Below are 17,339 nucleotides of genomic sequence, written 5' to 3' on the forward strand. Positions count from 1 at the left end.
GCTGGGAGAGGGGGACCTAAACCAACCCCTACCTTGCAGCCAGGGGGGGAGGAAGCTTTTTCATCCCCCCATTGGAGTGCAGCGGTTTTGTGAGCCCCAAACTGGGGGGTGAGCATTTTGCAACCTCACCCAGCTGGGATGTGGGGTGTCTGTGATCCCCTCAGTTTGGGTGCACGGGTTTTATAACGCCCTCAAGTTGGAGCGTAGGCACTTTGTGACCCCCCGCAGTTGGGGTTGGGTGTTGCTGCCTGCCCGAGGGAGCTGCCCTTGCCCCTCCCGGGACCTGCCCCTGCCCTGTGCTCTGAATGCCCTTTGTTCTAAGCGCGGGTAAAACCGAAAGTAACTCAGACTCTCCGGAGCAGAGTTTGATAGGCCGGTTACCCCCGGTCCGCCCCCAGTTCTCCCCTTCCCCTTCCCTGAATAAAAGACAGAGCACGGAGTGGGCCTGGCTCTGCTGCCCCCTCTGCTGCCAGCTCGTGTGTCTCTGTCTCGGACCGAGCGCAATCTCCGGGCAGGATTAAAGCACAGAGCGAGGGCTACATTTCTACCTCTTTGTTTCTGCTCTTGGTATTAGCTCTGCAGCTACCACTTGCCCCTTTTGGAGCTACGGAAGTGCCAGATCGCCCGTGCAGTCTATCTAGGCAGCTCTGGGCTTTCTAAGGCACTGAACTATGAGCCTGGCTGGCTAAGAGTGCTGTGAGTATATCCACAGTTGGGGGCTTTGTGAGACCCCCCCAGACACAGTTGGGGGGTGCTTTGTTACCCCTTGAAAGTGGAGTGTGAGGGCTTTGTGACCCCCCTAACTGGGGTGTGGATACTTTGTGAATCCCCCAGTGGGATGTGGGGTCCCTGTAACCCCCCCAACTTGGGTTTCAGGGGCTTTATGCCCCCCTCAGTTGGGGTGTGGTGTCTCTGTGAGCCCCCCGGCCTCTCAGGGCCCCGTTCAAGCAGTTTTGGGGTGCAGGGGGGCAGAGTCCTGTAAATAACCCAACCCTCCCGCACCCCAGGTGGTTTCTGTGTATTTGCAATTTTGGGAGTCACACGGGGGGGGGGGGTGGGTGTCACACAGTTGGAGGGGTCACACACAGTCACACAGTGGGGGGAGGGGGGTCATACAGCTGGTGGGGGATCAGAGCTGGGGGGGGATGCTAAAGCCCGGGGGGTCACACCGTGTGGGGGCATCACACACAGCCAGGGGATATCAGACATGGAGGCCATCACACAGTTGGGGGGTGTCACAGCTGGGGGGAGGGTCACACACAGCCAGGGAGGTCATACCTTTGGGGGGCTTCACACAGTGTGTGTGGGGTCACACAGCTGGGGAGGGGTCAGAGCTGGGGTGTCACACACAGCTGGGGGGAGCACAGGTTGTGGGGGTGACACAGCGGGTGGGGGGGTCACAGCGTGGTGGGGCAGACACAGATGGGGAGGGGTCAGAGCTGAGGGAGTCGGAGGGTCACACACGGGGGGGGGGGCCCTTTTAGGGGAGATGCTGGGGAGTCCCGGGGGAGGGGGCTGTAATTAAAGCCACAATCATTTATTGCGATTTAAGGCAACTCAATACAAACCCACATGGACACGCGACATGGCAAGGGGGAACACAAAAAACACCGGGGACCCCACTGGGATCAGCCCAGAAAATGGAGGGGGGTCTATGGATTTGGGGGAGCTGGTGGGGTGAGAAGGGGTCATGCATCACCCTGGGGGGGGGCACTCCACATTTGGGGGAGGCTCCTGCGCACCCCGGCTTTCTGGTCAGGAGAGTGAAGACCCCCTGCCCCTTTTTGGGGGGTGGGCAGGACAGTCCTGGATGGATATTGGGGGGGGTCCCATGGCCAAGGATGCTCAGGCAACACCATCCCAATCCCCCTGGGAAACCCAAAAGCTGTTTTATGGGGGTGGTGGTGGGAACCCGGATTGGGGAGGGGACCCCAGATTGGGGGGGACCCCGAGGTTGTGGAGGGGAGGAGAGGGACCTACGGTCCCAAGTCCCTGGCAGAGTATGGCTGCCTTTGATCCCTGGATAGAGGGTCCTGGGGTAGGGTGAGGGGACATGGTGTGTCGGGGGTGGGCAGTCAGGGTGGGGGGGTTTCAGGGGGTATGGGAGGGACGGGGGAGGGTTTGATGCCCCGTGCCTTCATGTAAGAGAGGAGTTGGTCAGGAATCTCGGCTAGGACCTCCCGTGCCAACCCTGCCATGCTCAGCCCCGCGCCGGGGCCCCCCGACATGTAGTCACGAAATGGAACAAACTGGGGGAGCACAAGGGGGCAGAGCAGTTGAGGGGGTCCAGGGCCGGGAAGCCCCCGGAACCTTGTGTCTCACACACGGCAGCTCCAGTGTCCCCTCCCCATTCCTGATGTCCCAGTGCCTCTCACATCCAGGTGCATCCTAAGCCCCAATGCCCCTCCATATCCCTGTGCCTCCCCTTTCCCATAGCCCCCACATCCCAGTGCCCCCCCCCCATTTCCCAGTACACCCCCATGTCCCACTGCCCCCCACATCCAGGTCCATCCCAATACTCCAGTGCCCCCTTCATTTGCCAGCACACCCTCCTCATGTCCCAGTGCCCCCCGCATCCCAGTGCCCCCCTCATTCCCCAGTGCATCCCCCCTTCCCCAATACACTCCTCCTTCATGTCCCAGTGCCCCCCCATCCAGGTACATCCCATATCCCAGTGGCCCCCCCACCATATCCCAATGTTCCCCCATGTCCCAGTGCCTCCTAAGGTCCCAGGCTCCTCCCCACATCCAGGAACATGCTAAGTCTCATTGCACCCTTTTTTCGCAGCACAGCCCCCCCCCCCAAGTCTTAGTACACCCCCTCTTCGTGTCCCAGTGCAACCCCATATCCCAGTACTTGCCCCTCCATGTCCCAGTGGCCCCCACATCCCAGCGGCCCCCCCATTTCCCAGTACCAACCCCCTTCATGCTGAAGTGCCCCCCCATATCCTAATACACCACCATGTCTCACTGCACCCCCATTCCAAGGTACATCCCAAATCTCAGTGCACCCTCTTTTTCCAGTGAAGCCCCCCCATCATGTCCCTGTGCACCCCCAAATCCCAGTGCATTCCCCCATCCAAGTGCATCCCAAACCCATTGCATCCCATTGTCCCAGAGCATCCCCCTCATGTCCCAGTGCCCCCAAATCCCAGTGCTGCCCAAATCCCAGTCCACCTTGTCATCCCTCCACACCAGTCCCACCCAGTGCACCCCAGGAGTAACGGGGCTGATTTGAGGTCCCCAGGGCACCCCCCACCACCACCCTGCTAGGTCCCCAAATCTCTCATTGGTGAGGTCGGTCGGTACCTGGACGATGTCACGCTCGGCCACTTTGCCACGGGAAGAGATGCGGATGTCATCCCCATCCAGCTCCACCATGGCTGGGGGAGATGCAGGGGGGAGGTCAGCAGCACAGCAGTGCTCCCCACTTCAGGGTGGGATCTTATTATGTCCCTCCCAACCCCACACCCAGAACCCCCAAGTCCCCTCGCTGGGGTGTGCTGAGCCCATTCATATGCTGACACATTCAACTCATAGCTCCAGTGGCCAAGGGACTCCCCCATCCCCCCAGCCTTCCCCTAGTTCCCCCAGCCCCCAAATCTTACCATCAAACTCGGCCTGGCCAACCCCCACGATGATGATGGACATGGGCAATTTGGCAGCCTGAGGGAGCCAGGGGGTGAAGGGAGTCTCACAAAATTTAATGATGCTACCACCAAATGAGCCGCTCCCCCACCACAGCACCCAGGGGTGCCAACACCCCCTCCCCCAAGGATTCCAGTCCCTCAGCACCCCCCATCACTCAAGGGTCTCAGACCCCTCCCCACCAGCACTGGGGGGGGTCCCAGGAACTCCCCAGCTTCCTTGCAGCACCCAGGGGTCCTAGACACCCCTACACGCCAAACGCTGTGGTCCCAGCCCCTTCTTGACCCCAGGAGTCCTTTCCCACCTCCCAGTCCCTCCTCACTGCCTCCAACACCCAGGGGTCCACACCCTCCCCCAGCACCCAGGGCTCCCAGCCCCTTCTCCATCCCTCCAGCAAGCAAGGGTCCCAACCCACCCCCCCCACCCAGCTTCAGGGTCCCAGCTTCTCCTCACCCACCCCATCACCCAAAGGGTCCCAGCCACCCCCAACCCCTCAGAACCCAGGGGTCCAAGCCCCTTCCCACCCGCTAAGGGTTCCAGCCCCTCCTCAACCCCCCAGCACCCAGGGGTCCCCAACCTTTCCTACCCCACCAAGGGTCCCAATCCCTCCCCACTGCCCCGTCACCCAAGGCTTACAGCTCCCCCCACCAGCACCAGGGGTGCCACCACCTGCCCCAGCACCACCACAGGGGTCTCACATTGACGATAGCCTCCTTGGTCTGGGCCATGTCAGAGATGACACCATCAGTGATGATGAGGAGGACAAAATACTGGGACCCGTCCAGCACCGTGGCCGCCGAGCTGGGGGGACCCTGTGTGACGCCAGAGGGCACAGGGACCCCACCCCAGGGCACGGGGCCCCTCTTACCGGGCAACGTGGTTGACGACAGGGGCGAAGTTGGTGGGGCCGTAGAGCTGGACGCGGCGCAGACTGCGCTGATATGCCTCCAGCACCCCCGCAATGCCGCGGCACGCTGGGTTTGATGCATCCCCATTCTGCCGCAGGGTCACCAGGACCACGGTGACACCACAGCCCCCAGCCATGGACAGGGTGACACCACAGACCCCACGCACAGACAAGGATGGCACTGCCATAGCCCCCAAATGCTAACAAGGATGATCCCACCATGTCCGCAATGTGGTGGCAAGGGAGACCACCACCATGTTCCCATCTCAGGGTCAAGGATGACACTGCCATGGCCCCAACCCAGTGACAAGGAAAATGCCACCACATCCCCAACCCAGGGACAAGAATAATGCCACCATGTCCCCAATACAGTGAGAACTGGTGACAAGGACAACACCATCACATGCCCAGCACAGTGACAAAGACCACACCACCACATTCTCAACCTGGTGATGAGGATGATGCTACCACGTCCCCAGCCCGGTGACAAAGACAATACCATGTCCCTAATCTGGTGACAAGGATGACACTGCCACGGCCCCAACCCAGTGACAAGGATGACACCACCATATCCCCAATACGGTGACAAGGATAATACCACCGTGTCCCCAACCCTGTGACAAGAATGATACCACCATGTCCCAAATAATGTGACAAGGATGGCATTGCCATGACCCCAAAACAGTGACAAACTGATGATGCCACTATGTTCCCAACCCAAGGACAAGGATGACACCACCATATCCCCAATCCAAATCCAACCCAAACACACCATTTACCCAACTTGGTGATCAAGGATGAGACCACTGTGACCCCAAACTGCTGACAAGGACAACCACTATGTCCTTTCCTAATCTGGTGACAAGGACAACACCGCCATGGCCCCAAACTAGTGACGAGGACGACACCACCATGGCCCCAACCCAAGGAAGAGGATGATACCTCCATGTCCCAAACAATGTGACAAGATTAGCCCACCATGTCCCCAACTGGGTGACAAGGACACCACCCTTCATCCGCAGTCCTGTCCCTCCTTGGCCCCTCACCAGTGGGAACTCGTGGGACACGTGCCCATCCGGGGGGACCTTGGCACCAAAGCCAAGGGCTGGGAACATCTTGTCACTGTCGTAGTCCTGGATGATGTCCCCCACAGCCCGCAGTGCCAGGCTGTAGGCATTCAGCTGGAAGGGGCTCAGGTAGTGCAGGGACGTGGGCTGCGAGGGGTTCCCTGCACGGGCATGGGGCTCAGCACCCCCCAGCACCCCCATAGCCCCCCCCAGAACCCTCAAAATCCCCCCAGCACCCCCAAAACATCCCCAGCATCCCCACAACCATGGCACTACTATGGCCCCAACCCAGTGACAAGGATGACACCATCTCTCCAACACAGTGACAAGGACAAGGATAATCCCACCATGTCCCCAAATGCTACCACATCCCCACCCTGGTGACAGCTGGTGACAAGGATGACACCACCATGAAACCAACACAGAGACAAGGATGACACTCTGTCCCCAACAAAGTGACAAAGATGACACTGCTATGACCCCCACCCAGTGACAAGAATGGCACCACTCTGTCCCAAATTCAATGACAATGATGGTGCCACCAAATCCCCAACCCAGTGACAGCTGGTGACAAGTATGACACCACCATAGTACCAACACAGTGACAAAAATAACACTGCCATGGCCCCAAACCCACGACAAGGACAATGCCATCATGACCCCAACCCAGTGACAAGGGAGACATGACCATGTCCCCAACACAGTTACAAGGACAACACCACCATGGCCCCAAACTGGTGACAAGGATAACACCACCATGACGCCAAACTGGTTACAACTGCCCCAAATAAATCCCCTGGGGGGACACAGCCCCCACTCACCATTGGATGCCGTGAAGTCGATGGCCACTGTGAAGTTGAGTTGGGTCCTGGGGGGGCAAAATGGCCTTGGGGTGACACGGGGTGACCCATGGGTTTGGGGTGGGGACACCCCTGGGGCCACAGGCTGGACTTGGTGCACCCATCCCCCAACTCAGAGCACCCCCAAGCGTCCCTGCACTGAGGTGTCACCATGCTGCAATCAAGGGAGTGGCTGGGGGTGCTGGGGACCCCCAAAGGACCAATTTGGGGTGCTGGGGAGCCCCTGCCCACGAGGGAGCATCTGGGTGGGGGTGCTGAGGACCCCAAATAGAGAAGATGGGGATGGTGGGGACCCTCTTTCCACAAAGGAGTAGCTGTGGGTGTTGGGGACCCCAAAGGGAGCTGTTGGGAGTGCTGGAGACTTCCAAAAGGAGCAACTGCAGGTTCTGGGGACTACCAATAAGCAGCTGTGGGTGATGGGGACCCCCTGCCCTCAAGGAGGCATCTGGATGGGGGTGCTGAGACCCCCAATGGAGGAGCTAGGTGTGCTGGGGACCCCAAGTGGAGCAACTGGGGGTGTTGGGGACCCCACAGGGAGGAGTTGGGGATAGAAGGAACCTCCCCCCCTCTCCCCGCCCCCCATCCTCAAGGGAGCAACAGTGGGTCCTGGGGACCTCCCTGCCAGTGAGGGAGGGGCTGGGGATGCTGGGGACTCCCACAGGATCAGCTAGGGATGCTGGGGATTCCCTGCCCTTGAGGGAGCAGCTCAGGGTGCTGGGTACCCCCAAGGAAGGAGCTGGGGGTGTTGGGGACCCTCAAAGGTGCAGCTGGGGGTGCTGGGGGCCCCCTGCTCACCCGCCCCTGATGTAGTCCAGGAAGGTATGCTCGGCTTCCACAGCGAAGGACAGCAGGGTCACCTGTGGGGACATGGGGTTCAGGGGGGAAAGTGCCACACCCCCCTGTGTCCCCCCCTCCGCACATCCCATCCTCACTGTGCCCGAGTTCAGGTACTTCTCTTCTTCTATCTTCTTCCGGGGATTCACCACCTGCGGGGAGGGAAGGGAAGGGAAGGGAAGGGAAGGGAAGGGAAGGGAAGGGAAGGGAAGGGAAGGGAAGGGAAGGGAAGGGAAGGGAAGGGAAGGGAAGGGAAGGGAAGGGAAGGGAAGGGAAGGGAAGGGAAGGGAAGGGAGGAAGGGAAGGGAAGGGAAGGGAAGGGAAGGGAAGGGAAGGGAAGGGAAGGGAAGGGAAGGGAAGGGGGCTGCTCCTCACAGGGATGGGAGGCCCCAGGGAGCAGCATGGGGGATTGTCCACATCCTGGGGGACAGGGGGGCACAGAATGCCCGGGGGGCAGCGGTGGGAGCACTGTGCTGAGGTGCAGAGAGGGACCTTGAGGAGCACATGGTGGGCTGAGACACCCAGGGCTGCATGTGGGGACCCTGGGGATTGTAGTGCAGCTGCAGATCCATGGTGGGGGCTGCGGACCCGGGACCCTCAAGGGAGCAGCTGTGGGTGCTGCACCCTGGGGACCATAACACCCCAAGGGTGCAGTGTGGGGACTCCAACACCCCGAGGTGCAGCACAGGGATCCTGGGGACTGTAAATCTCCATGGCTGCAGCATGAGCAGCCTGGGTACCATGACACCTCAGAGTGGAGGAGGGGGACCTTTGGGTGTATGACACGCCAGGGTGTAGCATTGGGAGGGACCCTGGGGACCACAACACCCTAGGATTGCATCATGGGAACCCTGGGGTATGTAGCACCCACACAAGGACCCTGACGCCCAGAGGTGCAGCAGAGAGAGGGGACCCTGGGGACCGTACCCACCAAGGGGTGCAGTGTTAGGACCCCAACACACAGGCATGCAGCACAGGAACCCTGGGGACCGTGACCCCCCACGGGGGGTGCAGCACCCCCCAGCCATGTGCCCATCCCCCCTCACCTCGTACACGTTGAAATGGCTCTGGCCCCGTGCCAGCTCCCGGTAGCTGGTGGTGAACTCCCCGATGAAGTCGTGGCTGTGAGGCCGGTGATTCTCCATCAGCCGGGGGATCCCCATCACTCGGGGGGGGGGGGGGGTGGGAATGGGGGATTTCCCATTGCCCAGGAAGTTTCCCATCAGCCAGGGAGTCCCAAATAGCCAGGGGGGATTCCCATCACCCGGGGGGGATCCATCTCCCCGTGGATGCAGGGATGGGGGGCTCCCCACCATTCGGGGGGTCCCCATCACCCGGGGGGTGCAGGTCCAGGGTGTGGGGGGTCCCCAGGAGCACACACAGCTCACCTGCCATCACGGTCCCAGTCGTACACCTCCACCTTGATGGCTCTGCAAGGCGGGGGGAGGGTCACCAACACCCCCCGACACCCCCAAATCCCATCCCCCCCCCCTCTCCCCCGGGGACCAGTCACACACAACCCCCCACTCCCTGTGGGATTTGTTTTGACGCCTCTGTGGGCTTTTTCCTGCTTCCTCCTCCTCCTCGTTGGGATATTTTTATCCATCGTTGCCACAGCAACGTCCAACACGGGGCCAAAGCGGCGTGAGGAGCTGTTTGCGAGGACAACAGCTCGTGACACTGGTTTGGGGCGGGGGGGGGGGGGGGGGGGGGATGGCTCGGTGGCAGCAGTGATGCCCATTGCCCAGATGGGTAAACTGAGGCAGAAGCGGGTAACACCGGGAGGGTGGGTGCTGCTGGTACCACAGAGCCGGGGGAAGGGGTTCTGGGGGTCTCGGGTGGCCACAGAGGTGGGGGAAGGGGCTCTCAGGGGGCCACACAGAGGGTGGAGGAGCTGCAGGGGGTCCTGAGGTACAACAGAGATGGAGAAGGAGGTGTGCAGGGGTCTTTGGGACCACAGAGATGGGGGGAAGGGAATAAAGGGGGTCCTGGGGTACCAGAGACACAGGGGAAGGGATTCTGAGGGACAACAGAAAGAAAGGACAGGGGTCCTGCGGTACCACAGACATGGAGTGAGGGGGGTTCTGGGCATCCAGAGGTACCACAGAGAGGGGGGGAAGGGGTTTCAGGGCATCCTGGAGCACCATGGAGATGGAATAAGGGGTGAAGGGGGTCTTTGGGGACCACAGAGATGGGGACATGAGGTGCAGGGGTTCCCAGAGGACCTGAGAGATGGGGGAAGAAGAAAAAAGGGGTTCTGGGGGCCCATAGAGATGGGACAGGTGGAAGGGGGTCCTGGAGGACCATAGAGATGGGACTGGGCTGCAGGGGGTCCTGGGGCACCATGGATGGGGGGGAAGGGGGCTCAGGGGGTCTCAGAGGACCACAGAGATGGGAGTGCAGGGGGTCCCTGGGTATGACAGAGATGGGGGAAGGGGGTTCAGGGGTCCTAGTGGACCCTAGAGATGGGGGGAAGAAGGGGAAGGAGGTCTTTGAGGCCAAAGTGGGGATGCAGAGGGTCCCAGTCCCCTGGCGCTCACCGGTCATGGTCCCCATTGCAGAGGGCACGCACGGGAATGGCAAAGGCTGCCCAGACGGGGTTCAGCGTGTTCCGCACCACCTCCGTCTTGTGGCAGATGGTGAAACTGGGGGGAGGACAAGAGGGGGACAAGGGGGTCACTCTCCCATCCCAACACCCTCCAATCTGTCACCCCCGCAGCGCAGTGAGGATTTTTGGACACCCCCTCCAATGCCAGCCCATGGGGACATCGGGGTGTCCTGTGCTGGGGCTGAGCCCTCCCGTGGGGTGTGGCAGGGTCACTGTGTTTTTGAAAGGGGGTCGCTCACGTCCCATCTTCATTGCTGCGGTAGAAGACCATGAACGGGTCAGATTTTCCGAAGAAATCCTTCTTATCCAGCTTGTTGGCACAGAACTGGAGTGTGGCCACGTCCTGGGGGGTGGAATCGGGAGGCGTCATCCACCCTGCACCCCCCTGAGGGGTGGGATCCCGCGGGGGCGGCTGCTCCATGAGGGAAGGAGGGATCCAGGACAGGAGGGACACAGGGTGGGGATGGTCAGCCATCACCCTCATCTTGGGGCATGGGCTGGTGTGTCTCAGCCACCCCCGATACTGGGGGGTCCCCAAGATATGCTCCCTCCCCTGCCCTGCGGCGGCTCACCCGGCAGTTTCCCAGCTCTTCAGCGAGGAGGATGATGGTGCCGCACTTCTTCCCCAGAATGCCACTGCCGGGATGGGATGTGAGCGTGGCAGGGGCACACATGGTGTCCTGGGGGTGTCCCCCCCGCACTGGGCACCCCAAAACTTACCCATTGGAGGCGGCCGGGGCGGGTCTCCTGCCCCGGGGGTGCATGCTGGCTGTCCCCATCCTGCAGGGACGCATGCTGAAGGGTCATGGGGAGGATCCCCACCCAAGAAAAAGCCCCCCTCCCAAAAAAAAGAAGTGTCCAAAAAAAAAAAAACCAAACCAGCCCCGCCCCCTGCCAAATTCCAACATCCAAAAAAGAAGCTGTTCCTCCCCTCAAAAAAGCCTGTCCCCAAAAGACATTCAGCCCCCCAAAAAGTCAGTTCCCACAAAACAAACTGCCCCAAAAAAGCCAACACCCAAAATCGTCAGACCCCTCTAAAAGCCAGACCCCTCCAAACCACATTCCCTCCAAAATCTACCACCCCAAGAAAAAGCCAGACCCATCAATCCCCACCAAAAAGCCAGACCCCAAAAATGTCTTTCCTGCCAAAAGCCACACCCCCCCCCCCAAACAAACAGCCAGCCCCCCAAAATGCCACTGTCAGCTCTGGGGTCTGGGTCCATCCTGGGCACACCAAAAGGGACCTTGGGGGACATGGGAGCCAGGCAGGGCTCATGTCAGGGACTTGGGGACCACTGGGGACACTGGCACCAGGGAGGGCTCATGTCAGGGGCTTCTCCGGGGGGGGACATGGGGACATTGGGATCAGTGGGGGAGGTGGCTCACATTGGGGGCTTCCCTGGGGCAGAGACATGGGCACTCTGGGACACTGGGGCTGAGGGGGGCGACCATCAGGGGTTTCTCCAGTGGGGGGACATGGGGACCCTGGGAACCTTGGGGACACTGGACCACAGTGGAGGCTCACACTAGGGATTTCTCTGGGGGTGGGACATGGGGACACTGGGGATGAGGGGGTTCATGTCAGGGGCTTCTCTAGGAGGAAGATGGGCACACTGGGGGCACTGGGCACACTGGGGGCACAAGAGGGGCTCACATCAGGGGCTTCACTGGGGTGGGACGTGGGGGCATAGGGACACTGGGGTCACAGGGACACTGGGGCAAAGGGGGGCTCACGTCAGGGGCTTCTCCAGGCGGCTGCCGGCTGAGCCCACAATCTCCCCCAGGGTGCAGAATGCCTGGCCCAGGAAATCCTGCAGGATCAGGAACACTGGGTGTTACCAGGGGGATGCCCATCCCAGGGAGGCCAGGGGAGCAGAGCTGATCCTGCACGTACATGCTTGGAGAGGTCAGGGCTCTTGGAGTCCACATCATACCTGGGGACAGAGGAGACATGTTGGCAGGGAACGGGACATGGGGGGCCTTGGATGGGACAGGGATGGGGATGGGATGGGATGGGGATGGGGATGGGATGGGATGGGAGGCAGACAGGGAGGGGCAGGGATGGGATGAGACAGGGATGGGACACAAATAGGGATGGATTAGGTGTAGGGACAGGATGGGATGGGATGGGATGGGTAAAAGAATAGGGGTAGGATGGGACAAGGATGGGTACAGGATGGGACAGGATGGGACAGGATGGGGTAGAATAGGGACACAATGGAATGGACAGGGATGGGATGTGAATAGGGACAGGATGGGTCAGGGACAGAATGCGGACTGGATAGGATAGGGATGACGATGGGATGGGACAAGGATGGGGACAGGGTTATGAACAAGGGTGGTGATGGTCCAGGAGTGGGGACAGAACAGGGATGGGGACAAGGACACTCTGGGGGCCTGTGCTGAGGTGGTGAGGGGGTGACCCTGGGGGACATGGGGGTGACCCTGGGGCCGCAGGGGTCACTCACAGGTCAAAGCGCAGGTTCTGCCGCTCCTCAAAGCAATAATCAAGGACAAACTTGCGCAGGAAGTCAGGATTCAGGGAGTTGTCGATGACCTCGGTCCGGCCAAACTGGGGGATGCAGGGACAGCAGGGATAATGGGGTGACAGGACAACACGGGGTGGGGACAGGGACATGGAGACACAGGGACATGGGGATGTGGTGATGTGGACACAGGGACATGGAGATGGGAACATGGGAACACAGGACATGGCCATGGGGGATGGGGATACAGGGATATGGGGACACAGACACGGGGACATGGGCACATGGGGATGTGGTGATATGGGCACAGGGGCATGGAGACATGAAGATGCAGAGACATGGGGGCATAGGGATGGGGACATGAGGACATGGGAACACAGGGGCGTGTGAACACAGGAGAGGAAAAACAGGGGCATGGGAATGAGGGTGGGGACACGGGGGCAGTGGGACATGGGAATGTGGACATGGGGACTTACAGATATGGGGACACAGCGACACGGGGACACAGCGACACGGGGACATGTGGACATGGGATTGGGGACATGGGGACACGTGTGGGAGGATGAGGCGGAGCAAGGGCGGACAGCGGGTTCGGGCCGAGGCACACAGGGGCGGGGTGGGCCCAGGTGCCGCTTTGTGCCGCTTTGTGCCGCGGGGCCGCCCGTCCCCCGGTCCCACCCCCTGTTCGTTACCCCGCAATTAACACCCTGTTAATTACAGGGGGACAGGGCCTGGCTGCGTGCCGACAGCTGATTGGCTGGCTGCCTAGCACCTCGACATGCTCCCCAGATCCCCAGGGCGCCGGCTGGCTGATTGCTGTGCCCCGGGGCACTGGCTGCGTGCTCATGGTCCAGGTGCTGCACCCCCAGACGCTGATTGCTCACTGGTGACTGGCCAAGTGCCCGCCACCCCAACACCCTGACTGGCCACTTGGCCAGCACCCCAACGCGCCGATAGCCCAGAATCCTTCATGCTGCTTGGCTGGGGGCGGCCATGGCCCCTGACTGCTGATTGGCCATCGGGTTGGCAAACACACATGCTGATTGGCCACTGCCCCAACATGCTGATGATTGGTTGGCCAGCCAGCACCCCAACATCCTGATTGGCCGGCTGAGAGCACCCCTACATGCCGATTGGCCAGCTGAGCACAGCCCAACATGCTGATTGGCTGCCCCCCACCAATCGGGTCACTCACCTCCCGCCATTGGTGGCTGCCAGGGCGCTGCGTGTACAGCACACAGACTGCGGGGGGAGGGGTCAGGGGGAAGGGCACCCCCAGAGACCCCCCCAAAACACTCCAGAGACCCCCAAAACCCTTAGAGACACCAGCATCCCCAGAGACTCCCAAAACTCCCCAGAGACCCCCCAAAACACCTCAGAGACTCCCCAAACCCCCCAGAGAGCCCCTAAGATCCTCCCAGACACCCCCCATACAGCTCAGATGCTCCCCAAATCCCTCAGACCTCCAAAACCCCCAAAGACCACCCAAAAACCCCCAGAGACCCCCACACTCCCCAGAGCTCCAACACGCCCAGAACCCTACAAAACATCCTTGAGATCCCCAAAACCTCATAGAACCACACCACTCCCAGAGACCTCCCAAAACACCTCAGAGAGCCCCAAAACCCCCAGACAACACTCCCCAGAGACACTGATGCTCCCAGAGACCCCCCCCAAAACCCCCAGATACCCCACAAAATACTTCAGAGACCCCCCAGCCCCCCAGAGACCCCCAAACCCCCCAGAGACCCAAACATCCCCCAAGCCCACAACACCCTCCAGAGACCCCAAAACCCCCAGTAACCCCAAGCCCCCCAGAGTCCCCCCAAAACACCCCCAGAGACCCTAAAACACACCCCATCCCCCCTGCCCCACTCACGTGGGTCCGACTTGGAGAAGGTGTCCCTGTCCAGGAGCTGCCTGGGGGGGGCAGCGGGAAGTGTGAGTGTGAGTGTGAGTGTGAGTGTGAGTGTGAGCACCTGGCTGTGCCTGTGACTGTGTGTAGCCCTTATGCGGCCAGGTGTGCCCCAGAACACGTTGGGGTGCACAGCCACGTGTCGGGTTGTGCCCAGTCGTGTGACAGGGTGCGTGGCAGGGTGTGCACAGCCAGCTGTGCCCCAGGACACGGACTGGGGTGCAAAGCATGACTGACACATTTTGGGGGGCCATGCGCTGGGGGCCCGTGTATCGGGGTGCACAGCAGGGCGTTGGTGAGCATGGCTGGGTGTTGGGGTGCACTGCCAGATGTGCCCCACAACACATGTTGGGGTGCACAGACACATCTGCACAGGGTGCACAGCATGACACATGTTAGAGTGCCACGTGTCAGGACACCAAAGCGGGACCCCAGGTTGCAGAGAAAGGGTACAGGGGGTGCAGGGTGGGCAGGGGCTACAGGGGGTGCAGTGGGGGCCGGGTATTCAGGGGTTTCAGGGTGGGCAAGGAGTAACAGCGGGTGCAGGGGACACAGGGTCCAACCTGACCCCCCTGCAACCCCGGCCCCAGAGACCCCCAAATGCCCCCCCCGTGACCCCCACTCCCCTCAGGGCCCCGCACCCACAACACCTTTGGGTCACCCAGTGCCCCTCTGTCCCCATACCCGACACCTGTGCTCCCCATGCTCCACAATGCCTCCCAGCACATTCCAGCGTTTCCCAGTGAATCCCAGTGCCTCCTAGTGCATTTCAGTGCCTCCAACGCCAGCGGCCTTGCTCTCCAGTGCCTCCCCGTGCCTCCCAGTACTCTAAAACGCCGACTGCTCCCCGTTCCCTCGTGTCTCCCGCTGCCTTCCAGGGCACCTCAGAGCATTCCAGTACACCCCAGCAATTCACACCACCACCTGCTCCCACTCTCCGGTGCATTCCAGTGCCTCCCAGTGCATCCCAGGGGATCTCAGTGCATCACAGTGCACCACAGTGCACCCCAGCACCCTTCGACGCCAGCAGCTGCGGCACTCCAGTGCCTCCCAGTGCCTCCCAGTGCATCTCATTGCGTTCCAGTGCAACCCAGTGCCCTACAGCGCCAGCTGCTCCCAACTCTCCAATGCCTCCCAGTGCATCCCAAGGGATCTCAGTGCCTCCCAATGCATCCCAGTACCCTCCAACGCCGGCTGCCGCCGCTCCCCAGTGCTTCCCAGCGCCTCTCTGAATCTCAGCACCCTCCAACGCCAGCTACCCCTACACCACAGTGCAACCCCGTGCCTCCCAGCATCTTCCAACGCCAGCTGCCGCTGCTCCCCAGTGCCTCCCAGCTCCTCCCCGCGCCCCCGCCGCCCGATGCCGGCTCCCGCCACGGCTCCGCTACCTGCAGGACACCGTGAGCTCCACGCGGGTGGCCGGGACGGGGCCGGGGCCGGCGCCCGATTCCGGGACACCCAGGCCCGCCATACCCCGGGCTCCGCCGCTGCCCCGACACCGGCACCGGCACCGCGATCGCGATCGGCTCCGCCCCGGGACCGCCCTTGGCACCGCCCGGGGCTCCCGGCACCGGCCCCGGCCCCGCACCGAGGGACTGCCCGGGGTCTTATTCAGGACCGCCCGCCGGGAGACCGGGACCGCCTTTGTCACCGCCCGGGACCCGGTCACCGCCCGCTCCCGGTCCCGGCCCCGGCCCCGCACCGAGGGACTGCCCCGGTCTTCTTTGGGACCGCTAGCGGGGAGACCGAGACCGGCTCGGGACCGCCCCTGGGATCGCCTCCAGATCCCCGGCACCGCCTCCGGGATCGCCCTCGGGGCCGCCTCCCCTTCCCCGGTACCGCCACGAACCCCTGATGCTGCCCCCGGGACCGCCCCGAAATTTTCGGGATCACCCCCAGATTCCGGGGATCTACCCTCGCACCGCCTCCGGGCCTACTTCCAAATCCCCGGGACCGCCCCGGTTCCGCCTCGGAATCGCCCCCAGATCCCCGGGATGGCCCCCCGCACCATCCCCAGAGCCGCTTCCATAGCCCAGTTTCCCCCTGGAAGCCCGGTACTGTCGCCGGGATCCCTCCCAGATTCCCGGTATCGCCCCGGGATCAACCCCAAATCCCTGGTACCTCCCCTGACCACCGGCATCTCCCCCGCATCGCCCGCGGGGCCGCCTCCTCATTCCCGGTACCGCCCCGGAACCCCGGTACTGTCCCCGGGATAGCCCTCAGATCCCCGGCATCACCCTCAGGCGCCCGGTGCCGCCTCCCCATCCCCAGTACCCCCCGGATGCCGGTACCAAGGATCAGCCTCGGGCTCGCCCCTAGACCACCGCTACTGCCCTGGGATTGCCCCCGAGGCTGCCTCCAGACCCCGGTACACCAGGGACCATTGGTACTGCCCCGGGATCACCCCCAGACCGAACCCCCGGTGCCCCCTCCCTGGTACCCCAGCACTCCTCCGGTACTCCCAGGGCGCCCCCCTGTGCTGTAGTGACACTCTCGGTACCACCCACTCCCCAGGATGAGCCCCCAATTGCCCTAGTTCCCCTTAGTCAGAACCCCCCCAGTATCCCCACAGCCCCATCAACTGCAGATGCAGTCCCCCAGTCCCCTGCTATTCCCCCAGTAGCTCCCAGTATCACCCCCGCACCATTCCCAGTAACACCCAGCAGCTCCCAGTACTGTCCCAAGTCCTGCACTAGGTGACATCAAGAGCCAGAGGGGACACCCAGTGCTGGGGGGTCACCCACCGCCAGGGGGGGAACCCACTGGGGGAACCCACTGTGTGCTGGCAGGAGGACCCCACTGCCAGTTTGGGGGTCCCCAGTGCTGTGTGGGGAGCCCACTCTGGGGGGACAGCACCATCCCCCCCTTTCCACCCAAAGCTCACTGATCCAACAGGTCCATGGTGGGGGAACACTCTGCGGGGGTCCCAGGACACTTTGGGGACACACAGACACAACACAGTAGGGGTAAATTTGGGTCTCTGGCACCCACTCTGCCCCCAGGAACTGGGGCCAC

General features: G+C 62.0%; 1 protein-coding gene across 5 annotated transcripts; it reads right to left on the reverse strand.

Annotated features, from left to right (window-relative positions):
* Window positions 1-1,521: 1,521 nt before the first annotated feature.
* On the reverse strand, window positions 1,522-16,233 carry LOC125337944 (copine-5-like). Of its 5 annotated transcripts, none has more exons than XM_048328214.1 (21): window positions 15,713-16,107; window positions 14,289-14,329; window positions 13,605-13,651; window positions 12,392-12,495; window positions 11,818-11,857; window positions 11,658-11,734; window positions 10,644-10,703; window positions 10,496-10,559; window positions 10,163-10,266; window positions 9,856-9,960; window positions 8,704-8,745; window positions 8,362-8,437; window positions 7,414-7,467; window positions 7,277-7,338; window positions 6,443-6,489; window positions 5,601-5,782; window positions 4,516-4,643; window positions 4,346-4,448; window positions 3,608-3,665; window positions 3,309-3,382; window positions 1,522-2,249 (listed from the first exon to the last, which is right to left on the reverse strand). In XM_048328214.1, the coding sequence occupies exons 1-21, from the start codon at window positions 15,793-15,795 to the stop codon at window positions 2,076-2,078; spliced, it is 1,725 nt and encodes a 574-aa protein (XP_048184171.1). In that variant the 5' UTR covers window positions 15,796-16,107; the 3' UTR covers window positions 1,522-2,075. The 5 variants fall into 5 exon arrangements, with proteins under 5 accessions (XP_048184171.1, XP_048184176.1, XP_048184173.1 ...); XM_048328216.1 differs by having other exon boundaries at window positions 2,113-2,249; window positions 4,346-4,366; window positions 15,713-16,233; XM_048328215.1 differs by lacking the exon at window positions 1,522-2,249 and adding an exon at window positions 2,256-2,388 and having other exon boundaries at window positions 4,346-4,366; window positions 15,713-16,233.
* Window positions 16,234-17,339: the final 1,106 nt, after the last annotated feature.

This window comes from Corvus hawaiiensis, chromosome 24, assembly GCF_020740725.1.
Source record: "Corvus hawaiiensis isolate bCorHaw1 chromosome 24, bCorHaw1.pri.cur, whole genome shotgun sequence".
In the NCBI taxonomy this organism is placed as follows: Eukaryota; Metazoa; Chordata; class Aves; order Passeriformes; family Corvidae; genus Corvus; species Corvus hawaiiensis.

What these genes read in the sequence shown, in the direction of transcription:
- LOC125337944 (XM_048328214.1), bottom strand. Translation starts at nt 15,795, where the DNA reads ATGGCGGGCCTGGGTGTCCCGGAATCGGGCGCCGGCCCCGGCCCCGTC. An exon ending in CGACTTCACGGCATCCAATG is followed by an intron (nt 5,783 to 6,442) that starts GTGAGTGGGGGC and finishes ATGCCCGTGCAG; the next exon opens with GGAACCCCTCGCAGCCCACG. An exon ending in CCAAGGAGGCTATCGTCAAT is followed by an intron (nt 3,666 to 4,345) that starts GTGAGACCCCTG and finishes TGGCTCCCTCAG; the next exon opens with GCTGCCAAATTGCCCATGTC.